The sequence below is a fragment of the Pongo pygmaeus genome, chromosome X (assembly GCF_028885625.2).
Source record: "Pongo pygmaeus isolate AG05252 chromosome X, NHGRI_mPonPyg2-v2.0_pri, whole genome shotgun sequence".
In the NCBI taxonomy this organism is placed as follows: domain Eukaryota; kingdom Metazoa; phylum Chordata; class Mammalia; order Primates; family Hominidae; genus Pongo; species Pongo pygmaeus.
This window is the reverse complement of record NC_072396.2, coordinates 154,694,675-154,716,678: the sequence shown is the minus strand read 5'-3', so window position 1 is coordinate 154,716,678 and position 22,004 is coordinate 154,694,675. Positions and strand designations below refer to the sequence as shown.

Genomic DNA, 22,004 nt, shown 5'->3' with positions numbered 1-22,004 from the left:
CCTTGGCTCAGGGCATGTACACTCCACCACTTCCTGTTGCTCCACACGCTCATCCCTCTTATTTTTCCTTTAGATCTTAGAGGATACCTGGCCACCTTAGTTATGTGACTGCAGATACTAGACTCTACCACCCTAAGGTCAGGGGTGGGCCTGGCTTACCTTAGCATCTCCAATACTAACCCAGGGCCTTCCAAATAGCGGAAGCTCAATGAATGTTTTGGGAAAAAATGAGCCAGTGAGCAGGGGGACTCATTTATTCATATTTAATTCAATTTCATTCTCAAAGAAGCCAAGCAAATCCAGGTACATAGGGTACACTAAGAGGTACAAGTAAGGCAATAATTAACTATTGTTTAATTTCTTTATATCTTTATCTCATGTATTTTACTGCTATGTTGTTTCACATTTCTAAAAAAAAACCTTAATCCTCTGCTCTTGTAGTGTCTGAATTCAAGAAATAACATGGGTTTCCCAGTATAAATGAAAAGCAAGACTCTTACTCCTAAACTACATAAAAAGCAGTAAGTCTGTCTATTGTCATACATAAAATGAATGTTGAAGTTCATTACACCATCCATTAAAAAGGAACATTGGAACAATTCCAAAAGGAAACAAAGATAAACCTCCAAATCGCCCAACAGAACAGGAACTGAGAGATGGTCCACACTGTGTTCCCTCACACCCAACATGCTCCCCACTACTGAGAACGGTGACTGCTCTCTTCAAACACAGAGTGAAGAATGGGCCTCATGTAACAGGACAGAGAAAGTGGTGGATGTGGCCCTGGAACGTGCACTGGCCAAGGCCCTCCCGCAACCTGCCCCACTGGCCCTAGCTGCAACTCCTGCTCAAACTCCTTTCTCCTCTCCCAAAGCCTCTTCATGCAGGGATGGGTAGGAAATGCGAACTCTTGCATTGATCCTGACCACATGCTCCAAGACTTTCACATAGCTGGTTTCAGCAAGGGCCCTTGGACCCCACAGGAACTCGTAGCGCACAGGATCACTGCCGGGCGCCTGGCGGTACTCCAGGTAGTTCTCCTGCACCCACTCTTGGGTGAGCAGCTTCCTGAGCTTCCAATAGACACTGTGCTCCCTCCCATCATACAGCCCCATCACACTTAACGCTTCCCAGATTGCCTCCTCCGGGGCGCGGCTGCCCTCCATTAAGATCATGCCCAGGACGATTATCAGGAGGCCGGTCTTGGGCGTACTCTGATCATCACCCAGTAGGCCATCATAGGAGAGGCCCAGGCAGGTGACAAGGATGTAGGAGTGGCCGGCAGGGTCCACTTCCTTCACGTCAATGCCAAAGATCACCTGCATGCACTCAGAGGCTTTGCTGAAGATATCAGGAAAGTGGTTCTTGTAATTTTTGATGACACTCTCCAGCATTTCTGCCTTTGTGACCAGCTCCTTAATTTGATATTTGCGGAGCAGGAAACGAACTAACTCAGCCACTTTCTCATCAAGTGCTTCCCGGAACAGGGACTCCAGGTGAGCTGGGTCCGAGGAGGTGCTTGGCCCCTCCTCCTCATTGCTGCTGGAACCCTCATCGGATTGGCTCCATAGAGTGCTGTCGGTGACAGTCAGGGAAGAGGAGGCACCCTCAGGACTCTGGGGAGGACTCGGTGACCCAGAATCAGGCACTTCCTCCAGGGTTCCCATGATCAGAGTAGAGGAGGAGGATGCAGCCTTCTGCTCCTCAGCTGTGGGAATCTGCACATCCACAAGCCCTGGTGCCTCTCCTTGGGCCTGAAGGCCTTCCTCAGCCTTGTAGGGCTGACTCTTCTGCCCAAGAAACATGATGACTCAGGTCAGGGCAGCAGGAAAGTGTGGGCCGGGGCTGGGCAATTGAGACCCACAGGCCTGGGGAGAGAGGAAGCGTGTGAGAGGCCTCAGCTGGGTACCACACCCTGGATGCCCTAACAAAGGCCTACTTACAGGTCTTCTTCAGTGCTTCTCTGGGGCCTCCTGACCTCCTGGCTGGTCTGTTCTCTGCAAACCTGAAGGAGAAATTGAGAGAGCATCTCAGGGTGCAGCCTCCTGGCAAAGGCCAAGGCTCCAGGACTGACAGAAGGGCTGGTAGAGCCAGGAACTGTGGGGTTCCTGCTGTTCTGATGCCAGAGGGGCCTCTGGTATACATACAGGGGAAACACCACCTCAGCTTGACTGCTACTACTGCCTGGGCCTCTTATGCTCTGTGATTGAAGATACTGCCTCAGACCAAGACCTCACAGCCTGGATCCTGGAGCTCCTAGAAGATAAATCGAGGGGAACTCAGGCTGCAGACTGCAAGCACAGCCCCAGCACCCCAGCGCTCTCAGGAGGGTGAGCCTGACTCTGTGAGCTCCCCACTATTTTGTGTGGATGGTCCTTTCTGTGCTCATTCAGGGCCCTCATCTTTCTCCCGGCAGGGACCGGATCTGGCCCTTTTGCTGGCCTGAGAAACTTTCAGATCAAGAGTTCACATCCCTGATATGGAAGACAAGGACATGAAGGGACCCACATCTGGCCCCACATGCCCAAGGCCTCCTGGGAAAAAAGCAATAGCTACACAGAATACATTGGGGCCCACGTGTCCTGTCCTAGGGTGAGAAAAAAGCAATAGCTACACAAAATACATTGGGGCCCATGTGTCTTGGGCTGACCTGAGGCCACTTCCTTAATCCAAGGACCTATCTGCAGGAGACACTGGAAGAGCAAATGAGGGGATTCCATCCACCCACCTTTCCCTGCACTTCCCATGGCTGACAGAAGGTGCAGGGTGGGGTTCGGTCCTGTGTGTTTGGTGAGTGGTGTCCTTTGAGTCCCTGACTCCTGGCAGGGCCTTGGACCCTCCCTCTGCTGACCTGAATGCAGCCCCCTCAGACTAAGGCCTTCCTCTCCCTGAGACCAATGAGTCTGGTATAACACAGGGGCCTCAGCTGATAGCCCTGCTCATGCTCTCAGGGGTGACAACAGAGGCCAGGCAGATTTCTGTTGGGCCCCCATTTGTTTTTTGCCTGCTAGGAGAACCATCGAGGGTACCCTCAATCTTCCCTCAGTGTTGTCACCTAGACTCTTGGTAGATTCTTGGACCACTGAGTCTGTTGCCCACATGGGGGTCCCTGTTTTGTCCTGAGTTGCCCTCTGAGAACAAGGTCCTCACTTCCCTGAGATCTCAAGAGAGAAATGAGGAGCCACCACATCTGATGACCATTGGGTGGGGTGTCCAGGGATGACACTAGGATCTGTCTCTACTTGTTCTTGAGTGGTGAGTTCTAAGGTCTTCAGGGGGTTATTCATCTTTCCCCTGATGGAGCCTGCCCTTCCTCAACCCACAACACCCTGATATGAGCAGACATTTCCTCTTACCACCAAGACCTCATCTTCCTGAGTTTCCCCAACTTCCTGCCCACAGTACAGGTGAGATTGCCACTTAGGGCCACCCTTGATCGGGTTCCCCCAGAGATAATAACCAAAGTTAGCCAGACTTTGTGGGGTCTCTTCTTTCCAGGCCAGGAGTACCCCCAGTCATCACAAAGTGAGCACACCTTGGGTCCTGCAGATCCTGTGACCCCATCCCTCTGTTGAACAGGTGTGGCTCCCTCTGCTGAGCTGAGGACACCCTTCGGACCGAGGTTGCTACCTCCCTGAGACCCAGGAGGCAGAAGTAAGGAGGCACTACATGGACACCCCTGCATGGGATTCCCATGGCTGACAGAAGTAGTAGGTTTCATGGGGTCTTTCTCTGTCTGGGTGTCATCCAGGTACTCATATTTACTCCACGACAAGGCATGGCCCTTTCCTCCCTGCTGAACCGTGGATGTGTCTTGCATACCAAGGCCACCATCTCCTTGAGGCCCCCTACCAGAAAGTGGGGGGGCCACTTCCCTTCCCCACAGTCCTGCCTTGGGTGCCCAGACCTGAGAGCGGGAGCAGGTTTCCTAGGTCCATGATGGGAGGTCTGCTGAGTCCTTAAGGGCTCTGGGGCACCTCTCTCCAGTGACCTGAGACTCAACCCCTCAGACCACAGCCCTCTCCTTTCTGACACCCTGAAAATGCATCAAGGATGCGCCACATGCAGCCACAGATCCTGGGACCTCCCAAGGCTGAGGTCTCCACTGATCTGGAGTCCAAGGACCCCTGAGTCCTCCCTCTTCTTCTTCTCCTTGACTCCTGGCAGGGCTGTTCACCACCCCCCTGCTGACTTGAGTTTCAGTCCCTCGGATTCCTGAGGCCAAATGTGGAGGCCCCTCAGTCTCAGACAGGTAGGGTGGGCCCCCTGTCCTGGGGTCCTGGGTCCCCTCGGGCCTCCCTCATCTCCCAGCATGGCCTGGGCCCTCCCTCTGCTCCTCTGAGTCCTTGCTCATGAAGCCCCTTCGCCTCATCAGCCCCGGATGCGGACGTCAGAATCAGCGATCCCGGCCGCCATGCCCGGCCGCCATGCCTAGGGCTTCCCAGGGCTGACAGTAGGGGCAAAGATGTGCTCTGTGGGGCCTCAGCCGTCCCTCAAGGTCCCGCCCTTGATGCCTGGCAGAACCTGGGCCCTGCCCTCTGCTAACCAGCCCTGCTCTGGTCACACCAAGCTCTCACTCCAGATTCCCCTGGGGCTTAAGCGCAGGCCTGGCGAGGGGTGGCCCAGCCAGACAAGTCTGCCCCCTGGTGGTCCAGGGCTGGCAGCAGGGACGGCGCTAGATTATTTCGGGTCCTATATGAGGGAAGGGGGCCTCCTCAGTCCTCCCTCAGGGTCTCACCTTGCCTCCTCACAGAGCCTGGGCCCGCTTCCCTCAGCCGATCTCAAACCGACCCCTCAGAACCAGGTCCTCGTTTCTCTCTGATCCCCGCGGCCACGTCAGTGGCGTCACATCCGTCCACCCAGGCCTCACCTGGGTGGACTGCAGGGGCGGAACCGGATTCTAGTGGGGCGGGAGATGAGGGAGGAGCAGTTCAATCATCCCTCAAGGTTCTTACCTTGAGCTCTGGCAGAGCCTGGAGCCCTGTACTCTGCTGATGGTGTCTGCTTCCCTCAGACCAAGGTTCTGATTCCTAGTCCCCTGAGGTGGCAGTGGGGGGAAGGGTGTGGTGGGGGGACAAGGCTGCTGGGGTCTTTCAGGGCTGACATGAGGGTCTGAGCTGAATTATGTGGCCCCTCTATGTGGTGTGGTGGACCCTCAGTCCTCACTCAGGAGGGTCCTCTTCTTGACTCTTGGCTCTTTTAGGAGATACTCTGTTTCTGTCACCTCTGAGCATTTTCACAGCTGCACCCCTTGCAGAGAATGGCTGCGGGTCCCAGGCCAGATTCTCCCTGTGGGATTGCAGCACCTACGATTGTAGTGACCTCTGGGAGAAGAGGCACACCTACCCACGGGGGCTCTTCCCCAGCTAGAAGAGGATTTTGCAAACCTTTTGTACTAAATGATTTATTTTTACACTGAAGAAGCTGAGTAGCTGCAATAAATTTGTGGAGGTCCTGAGTTTTGAAGTTACCTAACAATTCCTAGTCCACTTTAGTGATTTTCATAATTTAATTCTCATTCATATAGTAAGAAACAAATTTTAAATCTATGCCAATTATATATGTGCATTATATTTATGTTTATATGCATAAACACATATATGTATGTATATGTTTATATTATATATGTATAATTATATGTATGTGTATATATCTTTACATATATTTATACATGTATGTATGTCGACTATACGTACTTATTTTATCAAACAATATCTACTCATACAATGTGTGATTCATTCATACTAGTCTATTTCTAGTTCATTATATATATTTGATTAAAATAATAGTATTTTGGAAGGTCATTCCTAACCTACTCTTTGTTTCTAGTTGTTATTAGCAGAATTCTGGAGCCATAGTGTCTCAATCAATCCAATTTTCCTGGTGTCCTGATATTACCCCTGGGCTACTGGCCTCGTGTTTTGAGGTGCAGACTCGGATCCTACATTGATGTGGGGTGGTCCTTTAAAACTTTTCCTGCAACTCACCCTGTCATCTGCAGTGGCTGCAGACCTCCTCAACCTCCCTGCCTCTCCACCTGCCCAGAACACAAGTACCAGTTCAACGCAGTCTTCAATTTTCCTCAGGGTTTTCTCTGTTTTGTTGTTTAGACTTTGTTGCTGATATTGTTGTTTTATTTTTCTTTTTCCCTTCTGTATTTTTCCACAGTTGATTTTGGGAGTAGAGCACAGCAGCCTGGGCTTGATTGTCACTTTGGCAGCTACAGGCAGGCATTAACTCTTTATTTAATTTAAGTAAGATTTACACCTTTGCCGTATTCTATTCCTCATCAGTGAACATCATATACTACTCCATTTATTTGGGAATTTTTTCTCTGAATCTGTCAGCAAACTTGTACAGTTGCTTCTGTAAACATCTTGCATATTTTGGTTAGGCTTCTTCTTCTTTATATTTTGGATTTAAATGCTGTTGGGGATGGTATATTTTTCATTTTATGTTCTAAGTTGCTCATCTGTGACAAGTCTCTTGTATTCGCTTCAGTGGTCTTTGTATGCTGTCTTCTGAAGTCTCTTATTCATTTGAACGTTCCATGTGTCTCTTCCTTTGAATTTTCTTGATGGTCATATTGTGAAAAACATGATCTATTTCTTTTCAATCTTCATACCTCTTTTTCATCTTGATATCCATAGCTCTCTTTTTCATTTCAATTTTCACTGCAGCTATGAACGGTAGCAGTGAAAGCATACATCAATGACTTGCTCCTGACGAGAATGGGAATGCTTCTAACATTTCACATTCAAGTATGTTTCCTGTCAGTTTTAGAAAATTAAAGTGCCTTTTAATCTTCGTTTGCTAAAAATGTTAATTTGAAAATATCATAAAATTCATTTCAGAGGCTTTTTCTGTATTTTTATTCCTTGCATACGAGCTGCTTGTTCATTAGTCCACTGTTGTGTTGAATATACAATTATCTATTTAGGACATTTGCTGCAATATGAGTGAACACTTGGCCCATATATTCTTTTTATAAAGGCTGGATGTCTTTATCTTTTTTTCCCCCCCAATGCAGGAGAAGGAGCCTTGGAGAATTCGTTGAATAATTGCCCGTATTTTGGGATTATTTGGAAGAGTTAATATGGTGATTCGTTTTCCCTGACTACTTGGTGGAACTGACCCACAAAACTGCCTGCCTTAGAACGGTAGAGGGTGGATTGAGCTTTAAATACATTTTCAGTTTGTGGACATACCATTGGTTTTATCCATTCACCAGTTGGAAAAAGTATTGATTGTCAATTTCAAATAAGCTGCTATACATGTTTTTGTGTACGTGATTTTGTGTGTATGAACCTGTTTCCAATTTCCCTTGATAAAACCTAGGAGTACAATTGCTGTGTGTAATGGTAAGTCTAAGTTTTGCTATATTAGAAATAGCCAAAAGCCCTTCTAGAGTGAATGTGTTCTTTTCTTCTCTATCAGCAATGAAAGAGAATGCCACATCTTTTGTACAATTTGGTATTTTCAGGTTGTTGCATTGTATCAGTTGTAACAGGTGGATAGAAGAATGTTACTGCTGTTTACATATGTATTTTTATTGAATAATTATGGTAATCATCTTTTCATATGCTTTTTTTGTGATCTGTGTATCTTCATTGGTGAAGTCTTGAAATCATTTACTATTTTATTGGACTCTTCGTTTTTATGTGGTTGCATGTTATAAGGTGTTTATTCATTCAGTATACGAATCCTTTATCCGACATGGGGTTTACAAGTATTTTCTCCCCATTTTTGGCTTTTTTTCCCCATTCTTTTAAGTGTTTTTTTTTTTTTTAGTAAACATTTTAGAGTAATTTTAAATTTACAGAAAAGTTGCGAAGACAGTTAAGAGGGTTTTCCTATACATCATGTCCAGTTTCTCCTATTATTAACATCATACAATAATATGATACATTCTTCATAATTCATAAGTCAATATTCACCTGCACATTCCTGTCATTGTTTGAGGATCCCATCTAGGACACCATGCTACTTTAGTCATCATGTCTCCTTAGAATCCTCTAAGCTGTGATAGTTTCTCAGACTATTCTTGTTTTTGATGACTTTAACAGTTTTGCGGAGTATCAATCAGGCTATTTGTGGAATTACCCTCATTTGGTATTTGTCTGAGTTTTTTTCATATATAGACTTGAGTAATGGCTTTGGGGTAGGAGACCAGAGAGGTGAAATGCCATTCTCATTACACGATATTTTAGCAACATGACTCATCGCTGTTGATGTTGACTGATGAACTGGCTGAGGTAGTGTTTGTCAGGATTTCCCTCTGCAAGGTTATTACATTCTCCCCTTTCTGTATTGTGCTTTATAAAAGAAAGTCACTAAGAGCAGCCATTGGGTAGTAGGGAAGTATGGTCCACCTTCTTGGGAAGGGGTAGTATTGACATGAATGATTTGGGATTCTTCTCAATGGGAGATTTGTTTATTCTCCCCCATTATTTGTATTTATTTAACCTTCAGTTTATCCCGGCTGAACTCATGGTAATTTATTATATGTTTGGGGTTATAATTCAACACCACTTTTATTTTGCTGCTCAAATTGTTCCATCTTTGTCCATTGGAAGCTCTTTCAGTTGGCTCTGATGTCCGTTTCACGTAACTGAGCCATTACATTTGTTTGTAGCTCTGTCTTACTTTATGCTATGACAAGATGATGCAGGCTCATTTTTATATTTCCTGTTCCAGTCATAGAAGAGTCAATTTTCCATGGTTTTCTGCTTCCTTTTATGGGAGAAGAGTATTGGAATGTGAGAGGTGAGTGCTTGGCATGCTCATGCTCATTGTTCCTGAGGATTTGTTATTCCTAGCCACTTCAATTCTCAGAGTAAGGATATATATTTTTGTATATTAACCTGTGTATATACACATATCTATAAGCAGAATTCTTAAACGCAGTCCCTGTGGGAAATAGCTTTAGAAGCCAGACAATACTGCTTCAGTACAGTTTCTTTTAACTTCGGTCCCAGAGACTAACTTCCACAGGTACTTAGGCCAGCACCATATCCCCAGATACTCATTAGAGGTTGTTTCATAGATTTGTAACACAGTTATATTGTTTTGTCATATTCTGTACTCCACCTTGGCATTCCTTGACCTCCTAATGTTTTCAATTTTGCATACATTGAGGTTTACTCTTTGTGCTTTAAGGTTTTATGCTTTTTGACAAATGCATAACATATTCCATTTTTTGACAGCATGTCATCAACCATGACATGATACAATCAATCATTACAGTAGCCTAGAGAATAGTTTCACCTGTCTAATAAATTCCTTCTGCTTACCTTAGTCATACCTTTTCCCCACCCCTGATCCCTGGCCACAACAGGTATTTTTACTGTCGTTATAGTCTTGTCTTTCCAGAACGTCAAATAAATTGCATCACATACTATGTAGCCTTTTCGGACTGGCTTCTTTTACTTAGAATTAGCATTTAAGATTTATTCATGTTTTTGTGTGCCTTGATAAGTAAATCTTTTGGTTGATAAATAGTGTTCTGTTGTTGTTGGACCACAGTTTGTTTATTCATTTGTCTCTTGAAGAACACCTTCATTGCTTCCAGTTTTGGCCAATTATTAAATAAGCTGCCACACCCATTCATATGCAGGTTTTTTTTTGTGGGCTTAAATTTGCAAATTAGTTCAATGTATACTTAGGATTGTCAAGAATTTGTTCAGCTTTGTAAAAAAATCAACTGACAAACCATCTTTGAAAGTGGCTGTACTACTTTGCATTCCCAACAGCAACAAATGAGAGTTCCTTGTTGCCAGGAATTGGTATTGTCAGTATTTGGATTTTGGACATTCTAATAAGTGTGTATCTTTGTTATTTAATTCATAATTCTCTAATAAAGAATGACATTGACTATGTTGTCTTATGCTTATTTTTTATGTGTACATGTTTTTTGTTAATTTGTCTGTTCAGAGTTTTTGCACATCTATTAATAGAGGTTTCTTAAGTTTGTTTTCTTATTTACTTATAAGCATTCTCTGTATATTCTGAATAGTTCTCGTTGTTTAGTTTTATACTTTCTCTGTAGATTTTGGATACAAGTCCTCTATGAGATGTATGTTTTGCAAATATTTTCTTAAAGTCTGTAGCTTATCTTTCCTTTTTCTTACCAGTGTCTTTTACAGAGCAGTAGTTTTGTTTTTAATTTTTAGAATGTCCACCTTTTCAATTTTGTCTTCTATAGGCATGCTTTTGATGTTGTATGTAAAAATCCATCAGCAATATCAAGGCCATGTAGATCTCCACTTATGTTTTCCTCCAGAAATTCTATAATTTTGCTTTTTATATTTGAGTCTGTGAAGTATTTTAAGATAATTCTTTGTGAAAGTTGTAAGGCTCTTTCTAGGTTCATTTCTTTGCATATTGATATGCATTTGTTCAGGCACGTTTTGTTGGAAAGACTGTCATTTCTCCATAGAACTGAATTTGCACCTTTGTCAAAAATCAGTAGACTGTATTTGTGTGGGTCTTTTTCTGGGCTCTATTTAGTTCCATTGATATGTATCTGTTCTTTTGCCAATAGCATACTTTCTTGATTACTATAGGTTGACAGAATAACTGTACATCAAAGCTGACATCAACCACGAGAAACCATTCATATGTCTAGTGATTTCCTTTTATATGATGTAATGAGAATGACATTTTACCTCTGAGATCTTCCCCTAAATGTTCCTATCTCCATTCTTTTTTTTTTTAATTTTTATTTTCAGTTCAAGGGTACACGTGCAGGTTTATTACATAGGTAAACTTGTGGCATGGGGGTTTGTTGTACAGATTATTCAATCACCCAGGTATTAAGCCTAGTGTCCATTAGTTATTTTTCCTGATCCTCTTTCTCCTCCCACCCTCCACCCTCTGAGAAGCACTAGTGTGTGTTGTTCTCCTCTATGTGTCCACGTGTTCTCATCATTTAGCTCCCACTTGTAAGTGAGAACATGTGGTATTTGGTTTTCTGTTCCTTTGTGAGTTTGCTAAGGATAATGGCCACCAGCTCCATCCATGTTCCTGCAAAGGACAGGATCTCATTATTTTTTATGGCTGCATAGTATTCCATAGTGTATATGTACAACATTATCTTTATTCAGTCCATCATTGATGGGCATTTAGGTTGATTTCATGTCTTTGCTATTGTTCATAATGCTGCAATGAACATACATGTCCTTGTGTCTTTATAATAGAATGATTTATATTCCTTTGGGTATATACCAATAATTTGATTGCTGGGTCAAAATGTATTTCTGATTTTAGGTCTTTGAGGAACTGCCATACTATCTTCCACAATGGTTGAACTAATTTACACTCCCATCAACAGTTTATAAGCATTCCTTTTTCTTTGTAACCTCCTCAGAATCTGTTATTTTTTGATTTTTTAGTAATAGCCATTCTGACTGGTGTGAGATGGTATCTCATTGTGGTTTTGATTTGCATTTCTCTAATGATCAGTGATGCTGAGCTTTTTTTTCATATGCTTGTTGGTCACATGTATGTTTTCTGTCTTCTTCTGAAAAGTATCTGTTCATGTCCTTTGCCCACTTTTTAACGGGGTTGTTTATTTTCTTCTTGTAAATTTATTTAAGTTCCTTATAGACGCTGGATATTAGATCTTTGTCAGATGCATAGTTTGCAAAAATTTCCTCCCACTTTGTAGGTTTTCTGTTCACTTTGTTGATAGTTTCCTTTGCTGTGCAGAAGCGTTTTAGCTTAATTAGATCCCATTTGTCAATTTTTGCTTTTGTTGCAATTGCTTTTAGCATGCTTGTCATGAAATCTTTGCCGATTGCTATGTCCTGAATGGTATTGTTTAGGTTATTTTCCAGGGTTTTCATAGTTTGTAGTTTTACATTTAAGTCTTTGATCAATCTTGAGTTAATTTTTGTATATGGTATAAGGAAAGGGTCCAGGTTTTTTGTTTGGTTTTTTTTTTTTTTTTGAGACGGAGTCTCACTTTGTCGCCCAGGCTGGAGTGCAGTGGCGCAATCTCGGCTCACTGCAAACTCCACCTCCCGGGTTCACACCATTCTCCTGCCTCAGCCTCCTGAGTAGCTGGGACTACAGGCACCCGCCACCATGCCCGGCTAAGTTTTTGAGCCACCGCGCCCGGCCAGGGTCCAGTTTTAATCTTCTGCATATGGCTAGCCAATTATCCCAGCACCATTTGTTGAATAGGGAGTCTTTTCCCCATATCTTGTTTTTGTCAGGTTTGTTGAAGATGAGATAGTTGTAGGTGTGTGGCCTTATTTGTGGGTTCTCAATTCTGTTCCATTCATCTATGTGTCTGTTTTTGTACCAGTACCATACTATTTTGATTATTATAGACCTGTAGTATAGTTTGAAGTTGGGTAGTGTGAAGCCATCAGCTTTGTTCTTTTTGCTTAGGATTGCCTTGGCTATTTGGGCTCTTTTTTGGTTTCACATAAATTTTAAAAAGGTTTTTTTTTCTAGTTGCATGAAGAATCTCAATGGTAGTTCAATCGGAATAGCATTGAATCTGCAAATTGATTTGGGAAGTATGTCCATTTTTATGACATTGATTCTTCCTATCCATGAGCATAGGATGTTTTTCCATTTGTTTGTGTCATCTTTGATTTTTTTGAGCAATGTTTTGTAGTTCTCATTGTAGAGATCTTTCACCTGCCTGGCTAACTGTATTCCTAGGTATTTTATTCTTTTTGTGGCAATTGTGAATGAGAGTTCATTCCTGATTCAGCTCTTGGCTTGACTGTTGTTGGTGTGTAGGAATGTTACTGATTTTTGTACATTGATTTTGTATCCTGAGACTTTTCTGAAGTTATCAGCTTAAGAAGCTTTTGGGCTTAGACTATGGCGTTTTCTAGATATAGGTCATGTCATCTGCAAACAGGGATAGTTTAACTGACTGCCTCTCTTCCTATTTTGATGCCCTTTATTTCTTTCTCTTGACTGATTGTCATGTCCAGGACTTCCAGTCCTATGTTGAATGGGAGTGCTGAGAGAGTGCATCCTTCTCTTGCGCCGGTCTTCAAGGGAAATGCTTCAAGCTTTTGCCCATTTAGTATGATGTTGGCTGTGAGTTGTCATAGATGAGTCTTATTATTTTGAGGTATGTTCCTTCAATACCTATTTTATTGAGAGTTTTTAACATGAAGGGGTGTAGAATTATATTGAAAGCCTTTTCTGAATCTATGAAATAGTCGTGTGATTTTGTCTTTAGTTCTGTTTATGTGATGAATTACATTTATTGATTTGTATATATTGAACCAACTTGTATCCAGGGATAAAACCTACTTGATCATGGTGGATAAGCTTTTTGATATGCTGCTGGATTTAGTTTGCCAGTATTTTGTTGAGGATTTTTGCATCACTCTTCATCAAGAATCAGGGTTCTTGCACTGATTCTTATTATCCTTATTATCTTTGTGGGCTTATGTACCTTCAGTCTTTGAGGTTTCTGACCTTTGGATGGGTTTTTTCTTTTATCCCATTTGACGACCTTGAAGGTTTGATTGTGGTGTAAGGTGAAGTGAGACTCCAGCCTGGGTGACAAAGTGAGACTCCGTCTCAAAAAAAAAAAGTCAGCTGGCTGGCTTCGTTTCTGGAAGATTTTAGGGGGCCAACACTCAGCACTCAACACCTGGACTGTATGTTCTAATTCTGGGGGACTTGTATTGGGTCCCATCTTTGTTCTCTGGCTCCTCGAGGTTTGGAATCCACAGCACTGTGCAGGCAGAGGTACAACAGCTGTGGTAGAGTGTTTGTGGGTGCCAGGATGCCTACCTCCCTGTGTGTGTTCACCACAGTGGCGGAGGCAATGCAGCTGGATGGGGGACGGGGGCCCCCTGCTGGAGGCTGTGTGTGTGGTCACACTGGAGGTGGTGGTGGCTCAGGGGTGGGGTGCTGGTGGGTGCAGGTCTAGATGCCTTCTCTATGCCCCACAAGCAGGAGTGATCACTCATGGTGGGGGAGGATCTGCTGTCATATCCCCATTCTAATCAGGAGAAAAAGATAAGACAAATACCACTGGATGGATTTTGTGCTAAACAGCTGACCAATATTCCTCAAAAGTGTTAAGATCATCAAAAACAGGGACAGTCTCAGGAATTTTTACAACTAAGACAAGACTAAGGAAGCATGACTAGCAATGGAAAGAATTAAACTTTTATTCTGCCCTTCCTGTGTATTTTAAGATTACTCTATAGGCACAATTGAAGAGGGAGAGCTGTTCCTCACTGAAAAATTTAAGCCAAGCCTAGTGAAGGCTATGTTTAACAAAATAAACAATATCTAGAACCCCAGCTACTGAACTGATGTAGGTTGAATGAAACACTTTGGTTAAAGGTCAGTGAGGAATCAGTCAAAGGAGGAATGAGACTGTCATCACCTGAACCCACGGTCAGTGCTGATATGGTAAAGAGTGAAAAAACCAGAACTCATGTGCCTCATGCTGGGTTGCTGTAGGAGACATGGCACCACTGATGAAGTCCTTTTATCAGAAGAGTGAGACCTGCTTCTAACCTTGACACAGAGGCTAACTTCCTATGATCAGAAACACTGGGAAAGAGCAACAAGTTAAATGACACAAGGAGGCAGCATACAGACAAATGAATGGTGGTGAGACATGCTGCAGGACCACAGGCCAGTCTGCTAAAACAAACCAATAGAATGAAAAAGGACAATGGGATGAAGGCAGACATTGTGGGCAATAGGTCTGCTAGAGACTAAAAGAGACCCAAAAGTATGATCTAAAGCAGAACATCCGTACACCCTAAGCTCCAGAATGTCCCCTCTGAGGTATGTACTAGTGAAAAGGCATACATTCATTCAGCAAAAGATGTGTCTAAGCATGCCCTCAGTAGCATGCTAGAAACAGCCCCAGTGTTCATCACCCTAGCATGGGTAAATACATTGGAATATATACAAAGGAATACTATACAGCCATGAGCATGAAAAAACCATTGTTACTTCTACAACATGGATGAAGGTCACTAATCTATTTTTGATCAAATATAGCCAGACCCAAAGAGTATCAGCTCAATAATTCCATTTAAATAAAGATCAAAACAGGCAGTACTACTCTATCCACTAAAGTTAGGATAGTGGTTACCTTGGGAGACAGTGACTGGGAGGGGAATGAGGGGGATTCTCAGAGAATATGTTAATTTCTTGAGAGACGATGGGCCCTCCAGGGATATTCACATGTGAAAATTAAGCAAGCCTATGTTTGTGATCCGTGCACTTCGTCAGCAGGGAGATGGAGAATTAGGAGACGTGAACGAATACAGTGTGCGAATCCAGCGGGTTTGGATCCAAACAGACACAATCCCATAGGCCACAGTTCCAAATGTTGAAACCCCAAAAGGTCAATCTTTCTAAAGTCTAAATTCCAAAATATCAAAATCCCTAAGCAGATGAGAAAGGTTAATAGAGAATGCTCATGTCAGTGTAACACAGAATTTCAATAAAGCAGTGCCATGAAGAAAACGAATGTGAATATATTCACTGAGGATACCCATGTCCTAAAAGAGAAAAAAAAAGCAGCTATATGATGTGATGCATGACTTCAAAATATAGTAAATGATCGTGAAATCTGGCCAGTTCTTAACCACTATCTCCATGCAGTTGCCCATAATTTATACCTGTGATGCACTTTTTCTTATGTCATTTTTAAAAGTTTTTGTTTCCTATTTCTTTTCTTTTTTTCACTATGTTAAATTGTCAGCATTATTTTTTACAATGTGTCATATTTCTTTCATCTTGGCATTGCTTCCAGTACTAGAGGCATAAATTGTGTAGAGACTTTTAAAGAGTCTAATTTGTTTTATGCATTTTTTTCAAATTAGATTCCACAAAAGTACATTATCACAATGCTTTGTGTGTAAGCATTGTGATGCATGTATAATCTTGCTGAATAAATGAAGAGATGTCTTTTTTTGTTCATGTGCATTTTTGAAAGATAAAATTTCTCAAGGTCTTGACTCTTTAGGTGAAGGTGTGTGCAGTGGTGATCCATAATGGTTTTTGATTGTAGTTGTAAAAGACTTAGGTCACAGTATTTCAGATGACACCAAATTTATAAAATGGGTTTACAAAATTATCAACTATAGTAATATTTGTTGATACATTTCCTTGTGTGACCTATTTCTTTATGATTATGGTTTGTCCGCTTATAAGAGTTATACCTGTGTGACTGTCATTGGTATAACTGTTTGTGCTTGCAAATATATGCATGTTATTGTTGTCTAGTTCATTATATAAAGTGGCTTATGAAGTATTCTGTCATGTTTTTACATTTCTCAAATAAGCCTACATTTTTAAAGAGTAAATAAACATCTTCAATGATTTTTAAAATTATTTTTCCCAGAAGTGCATTTTTGGCATTTTGATATTTTGGGATTTCAGCATTTAGGGTTATGGTGATTAGCATTGCATCTTGTGGGATTATGGTGGACTCCTCACTGCAGGCATTGTATTCTGGCCTGCTGGCCCTAGTGTGTGGCTAATGGTCAGCATGTCCAGTGGGGTTGGCCTACAGGTGACCTTTGGGCCACCCAGTCAGCTAGGAACAAAGGAGTTGATTCAGGGCAGGTATAGGGGAGTGTAGGGCCCACCCCTGAACAGGAGTGCAGCCTCTGGAGGGTGGAAGGGACCTGCACCATCCATGTACAAGTGGAAGCTTCTCCATCCTCACCTACTCTGTCCTAAACCCCAGCTCTCCTCCAGGGCCCTTGTCTGTATTTTAGAAAGGGTGGTGTCCTAATGGAGATGGGGAGAGGACAGGTGGGCCAGGTCCAGTGACAGTCTCTCACTGGCTTCCTTGCAGGCCTCATCCATGTGGCATGGGGCATCTGGCACTGGGTAACTGTTGATTACATCAACCCTTCCCTGGTCATGGGGTAGACGGCTGAGGCCAAGGCGAGGGCAGGGCCCTGTTAAATGCAACTGTTGCTGGTTGTAAGCTGAGCCAATCACGTATCTTCTCTGCCTCAATTCTTCATCTGTAAAGTGGGAACATAATAGTACAAGTTCAGATAATTGGTGTGAGTTTTTACCTGATGTCACCCACCTGCATGTAAAATGACTGGCCCAAATGATGTGGTCAGTAAGAAGTAGCTTTTTTTACAGTATGTCTAAAATATGCCTTCCCTCATATTTTAACATTTCTAAACCTGTATATGTCTTCAGATCCACTTGTACATTGATTAATGCATTTATTTTCGTTTCCTCCTGAAAATCTGTTATGATGGATAGTTCATCTCACATCTCGGAACTGTGAAGACATGGTAAAACTTGTTCCAGCTCTGGCTGGGGTAACAGTCAGGGCTACTGGACCAGGGCCTGGATTACTGCATGAGTCTGTGGGACTTGGCCCTGGGAAGGTTTCCAACACATCTTCCAGGACCACACTCCCTGCACCCAACCCCAGAACTCAAAGTTTTGCAAGGGACAGTCCTCCAGCTGGAAACCCTGAATGCCCACACTGTGCCTGTCCCTGGACTCCCAGGTTCATGTTTCTAGAGAATGCTGGAGCCACATTCCAAATTCTTCCTGCCATAGCTTGGATTTGCAAGAAGCCTTCCACATAGGTATGTAAAAACCATTTTTGCTCACACAATTGTTTTCAAGGTTTGACTCAGCCTAGAGCTACCTACTTAGAAGCTGCAAACCTCTCTTGAGCCCAAGATATTTACAATTTCCTTTTCTGAATTTCCTTCCAGAAAGCAGCCAGAGGAGGAATTATGTCCCCAGGACATAATTATGTGCTAAACCATGGCTAGGAACTTGTTGATTGCATAGACATCAACCTTTCATATGTCCAAGGCCTTGCTCTCTCAGCTTTGTCATCCACTGCACTTTTCTTTTTTGCACACTCAGGAATCTGCCACACCACCTGCCCTTCACCCACCTTCTGTCAGCATTCAATGGGTGACAGGCAACTGCTGCACAAAGTGCTCTGGGGGTCTGTGTCATTTGCTATGTGCAACTCTCCCTTCAATGGGTATTTGGAAAGAGCCCATCTCTCCAATGAGCCAGCCTAGACCGTGGAAGCGTTCAGACATAGCCCAGGTTCCACAGTGAGGAAGTAAGAGGACCAGAATAGGCTCACATAGTCAGACCCTCAGACTCACAACCTCTCTGAAGTAGAATGAATGTTCTATTGAACAGAGGAGAGGAGGTAGTCTTTGTAGCCAGAAAAGTGCTGAAAAGAGTGGAAACAGAAAACAAAAAGCAGGTTGGTCATTTCAAAGTTGCTTTCCATTTAGGACTAAAGTGGAAGAGACTTCCTGATTATGCTGACTCATGTTGATTGGAATTTTCTTTTTTAAAAATATATATATTTTTTATTATACTTTAAGTTCTAGGGTACATGTGCACAACGTGCAGGTTTGTTACATATGTATACATGTGCCATGTTGGTGTGCTGCACCCATTAACTTGTCATTTACATTAGGTATATCTCCTAATGCTATCCCTCCCCCCTCCCCCCACCCCACAACAACTGGATTAAGAAAATGTGGCACATATACACCAAGGAATACTATGCAGCCATAAAAAATGATGAGTTCATGTCCTTTGTAGGGACATGGAAGAAGCTGGAAACCATCATTCTCAGCAAACTATCGCAAGGACAAAAAACCAAACACCACATATTCTTACTCATAGGTGGGAATTGAACAATGAGAACACTTCGACACAGGAAGGGGAACATCACACACCAGGACTGGAATTTTCTGAATTATTTTTTACTGGCCCATTTGAAAGTTCAATTTGATTTCATGACAATTAGCATGAATGACTCCATTCTGATTTGTTCTTTTGTACAGGAGGCTGGTCTGACACAATGGCCTCCCGTTAACTTTGTTTCACAATCCCCCCATTTTGGCCAGGGTGAGAGTGTGGCCAAATCAGAGGCCATGAGTGCTACTCTCAGTTACCATCAGTTTTGGATTTTTGGTGTTAACATGCCATTTGTATATTACAGTGTCCTTGTTATCATGTGTTTCTTGGAGCTTTCATCATTCCAGCTGGAGAGAGGCCATTTAGCCTTCAGCAGATGGCTGCATGGAGATTTTTAAGCCTTTTCGAGAGGATGCAGTGAACTAGGGAGACCGCTCTTATGACTGTCAGGAGGATAATGCCAAGAGTTTGGAGTATGCCCTTGCAATGGGAATGACAGAGCAAAGGTTGCTGCCTAGCCAGTTGAAGTAGAACATCACACCCAAATGTCTCAAGCCTCTGGTCAAAGATAAAAATTTAGAGGTGTCTCTCCCACCTAGAAGACTGGGCTTCCCCTGTTTTTCCCTCCATATCTTTTACTTTAAAAGGACCATTCAGGCATTTGCCTGTGAACTTAACACGACCCATGTCCTATTTTTCTATATTTATGCTGCTCTCTCTCTCTCTCTCTTTCTCTCCTCTCTCTCTGTCTCTGTCTCTCTCCCATCCCTCTCTCTGTGCCTGACTCTTTGCTTCTTCATTCCTGCCTCATATGATTAGGGAATGGAGAACTGTCCTCACAACTCTTTGAACCCTTTCTGACCAGGATCTGTAAGTAATAAATCTTTGAACTTATTTCCCGTCATGGCGGTAATTTGAATTTTTGCCTTCCATTTGAATATCCTGTGTCTAACCAAGGCCAGGCTTTACCTGGGATGTTGTGGGGAACACAAGATCAGGCTCCGTGTGACAGAACGGTAGTCAGGCAGGCATAAACTAAACACAGATTAGACAAGAACCACAGTGACATCTGCCATTATAAACAAATTTCCCACATGAGGGGCTACCTGATCAATGGTTGGACAACTAGGCACAAGAATTATCCTGTGAAAGGCATACTGGAAACACCTACCTTCAGCTCCCCTTCATTTCTAGTTAGGGAAACCTTACCAGCTACTCTGGTACTGGAACCTCAGTTTGGCTGGGGGTTTTAAAAACAGCCCTTTAGGCAGGCTTCCCATGAATTAAACCAACTGAAATTGAACAGATCAAAGAATGAGCCAGACGAGGAATCTACTTGTTTTAACCAAGCAGCCTGTTTGTCCTATTTATCCACATGCAACTGAAAGTGTTAGCAACTGCAGAGATCCCTCCGTTTTGAGCTAGAAGGTTGCAGTTGTATGATCTACTATCCTATCAGAGGGCTAAATTAAAGCAGAGAGTGAGGTCAAGTGGGTCTGGAAGTCTGACTCTATCAAAGGGATTACTAGTAAAGTTTGGATGAACAATTGCATCAAGGATGTTGATAAAGCTAGCTACTGGGTGGATTAAAAATTCTCTTAGGTCATGTAAAAATATGGGTTTGGCATGGCATATCCAACTTTCTATGGAATCTAATCATTGTAAAATTCTAACTACTTTTGACCCTTGAACAACGTATGTTTGAAATGTGTGAGTCCAGTTATACATGAACTTTCTGCTCATGCCATTCCTGAGACTGTGAGAATAACCCCTCCTCTTCCTTCTCTTCCACAGCCTACTGAAAGTGTGGATGATGAGGACAAAAACCCTTATGATGACCCACTTCACTTAATAAATAGTAAATATATTTTACAAAAATATACAAATACATAAAATATATAAATACAAAACCCTTATGATGATTTACTTTCACTTAATGAATAGTAAATATATTTTCTCTTACATAGGATTTTCTTAATAACCCTTTCTCTTCTCTAGCTTTCTTTATTGTAAGAATAAAGAAATATTCTTTCTTTGTTTAATGTACATAATGCATTAAACAGAAAAAAATATGTGTTAATTCTTACGGTTTCCAGTCAGCCGTAAGCTATTAGTAGTTATGTTTCTGGGGAGTCATATGTTATATGTAGATTTTTGACTGCATTGGGAGTCAGTGCCTCCAACCCTCACTTTATTCAAGGTTCAGTTGTACAGGTATTATCCTGACAAGTGAATGAGGTAAGCATAAGTAAGAAAAAATTAAGAGGGGTAAGGGTGTCATTGTGATAGAGAGTCTTATTTCAATAAGACTTCAGTAAGTCAATAAGTTTTATTTCAAGTGTGACTTCATAAGAAGTCATACCTTTTTAACTTTTATGTTAGGTTCAGGGGTACTTGTGCAGGTTTGTTATAAAGGTACATTGTGTGTCATGGGGGTTTGGTGCACGCCTCACCTCATCTAGTACACGATAGATGGTTTTTCAATCCTCACCCTCCTCCCACCCTCCAACTTCAAATAGGCTCTTGTGTCTGTTGTTCCCTTCTTTGTGTCCATGTGGACTCCATGTTTACCTCCCACTTATAACTGAGAACATGTGGTATTTGGTTTTCTGTTCCTGTGTTAATTCACTTAGAATAATGGCCTCCAGCTCCATCCATGGTGCTACAAAGACATGATCTCTTTTTATGGCTGTGTAGTATTCCATGGTGTATATGTACCACATTTTCTTTTTCCAATCTATTGCTGATGGACATGTAGGTGATCCTGTATCTTTGCTTTTGTGAATAGTGCTGCAGTGAATATATGCATGCATGTGTCTTTATGGTAGAACGATTCCTTTGGGTATATACCCAATAATGGGATTACTGGGTTTAATGGTAATTCTGCCTTAAGTTCTTTCAGAAATCACGACTGGGTTTTTCACAGTGGCAGAATATACATTCTCACCAGCAGTGTATAAGAATTCCCTTTTCTCTGCAACTTCACCAGTGTCTGTTATTTTCTTCACTTTTTAGTAGTAGCCATTCTGACTGGTTTGAGATCGTATCTCATTGTGGTTTTGATTTGTATTTCTCTAATAGTTGGTGATGTGGAAAATTTTTTCATATGTTTGTTGGCCACGTGTATGTCTTCTTTTGAAAAGTGTCTGTTTATGTCCTTTGCTCACTTTTTTTTGGCGGGGGGGTCGGGGAACGGAGTCTCACTCTGTCGCCTAGGCTGGAGTGCAGTGGTGCAATCTCGGCTCACTGCAACCTCCACCTCCCAGGCTCAAGCAATTCTCCTGCCTCAGCCTCCCAAGTAGCTGGGATTACAAGCATGCACCACCACGCCT

The 22,004-nt window shown here is 42.6% G+C and overlaps 1 protein-coding gene across 1 annotated transcript; it reads right to left on the bottom strand.

The window, feature by feature from the left end:
* Window positions 1-251: 251 nt before the first annotated feature.
* Window positions 252-4,865, bottom strand: MAGEA8 (MAGE family member A8). The gene is made up of 3 exons (XM_054472059.1): window positions 4,739-4,865; window positions 1,944-2,005; window positions 252-1,868 (listed from the first exon to the last, which is right to left on the bottom strand). Exon 3 carries the CDS (start codon window positions 1,803-1,805, stop codon window positions 849-851), a length of 957 nt encoding a protein of 318 aa, XP_054328034.1. The 5' UTR covers window positions 1,806-1,868; window positions 1,944-2,005; window positions 4,739-4,865; the 3' UTR covers window positions 252-848.
* Window positions 4,866-22,004: the final 17,139 nt, after the last annotated feature.

Excerpts from the sequence above, each read along its gene's own strand:
- MAGEA8 (XM_054472059.1), bottom strand. The coding sequence starts at position 1,805 with ATGTTTCTTGGGCAGAAGAGTCAGCCCTACAAGGCTGAGGAAGGCCTT.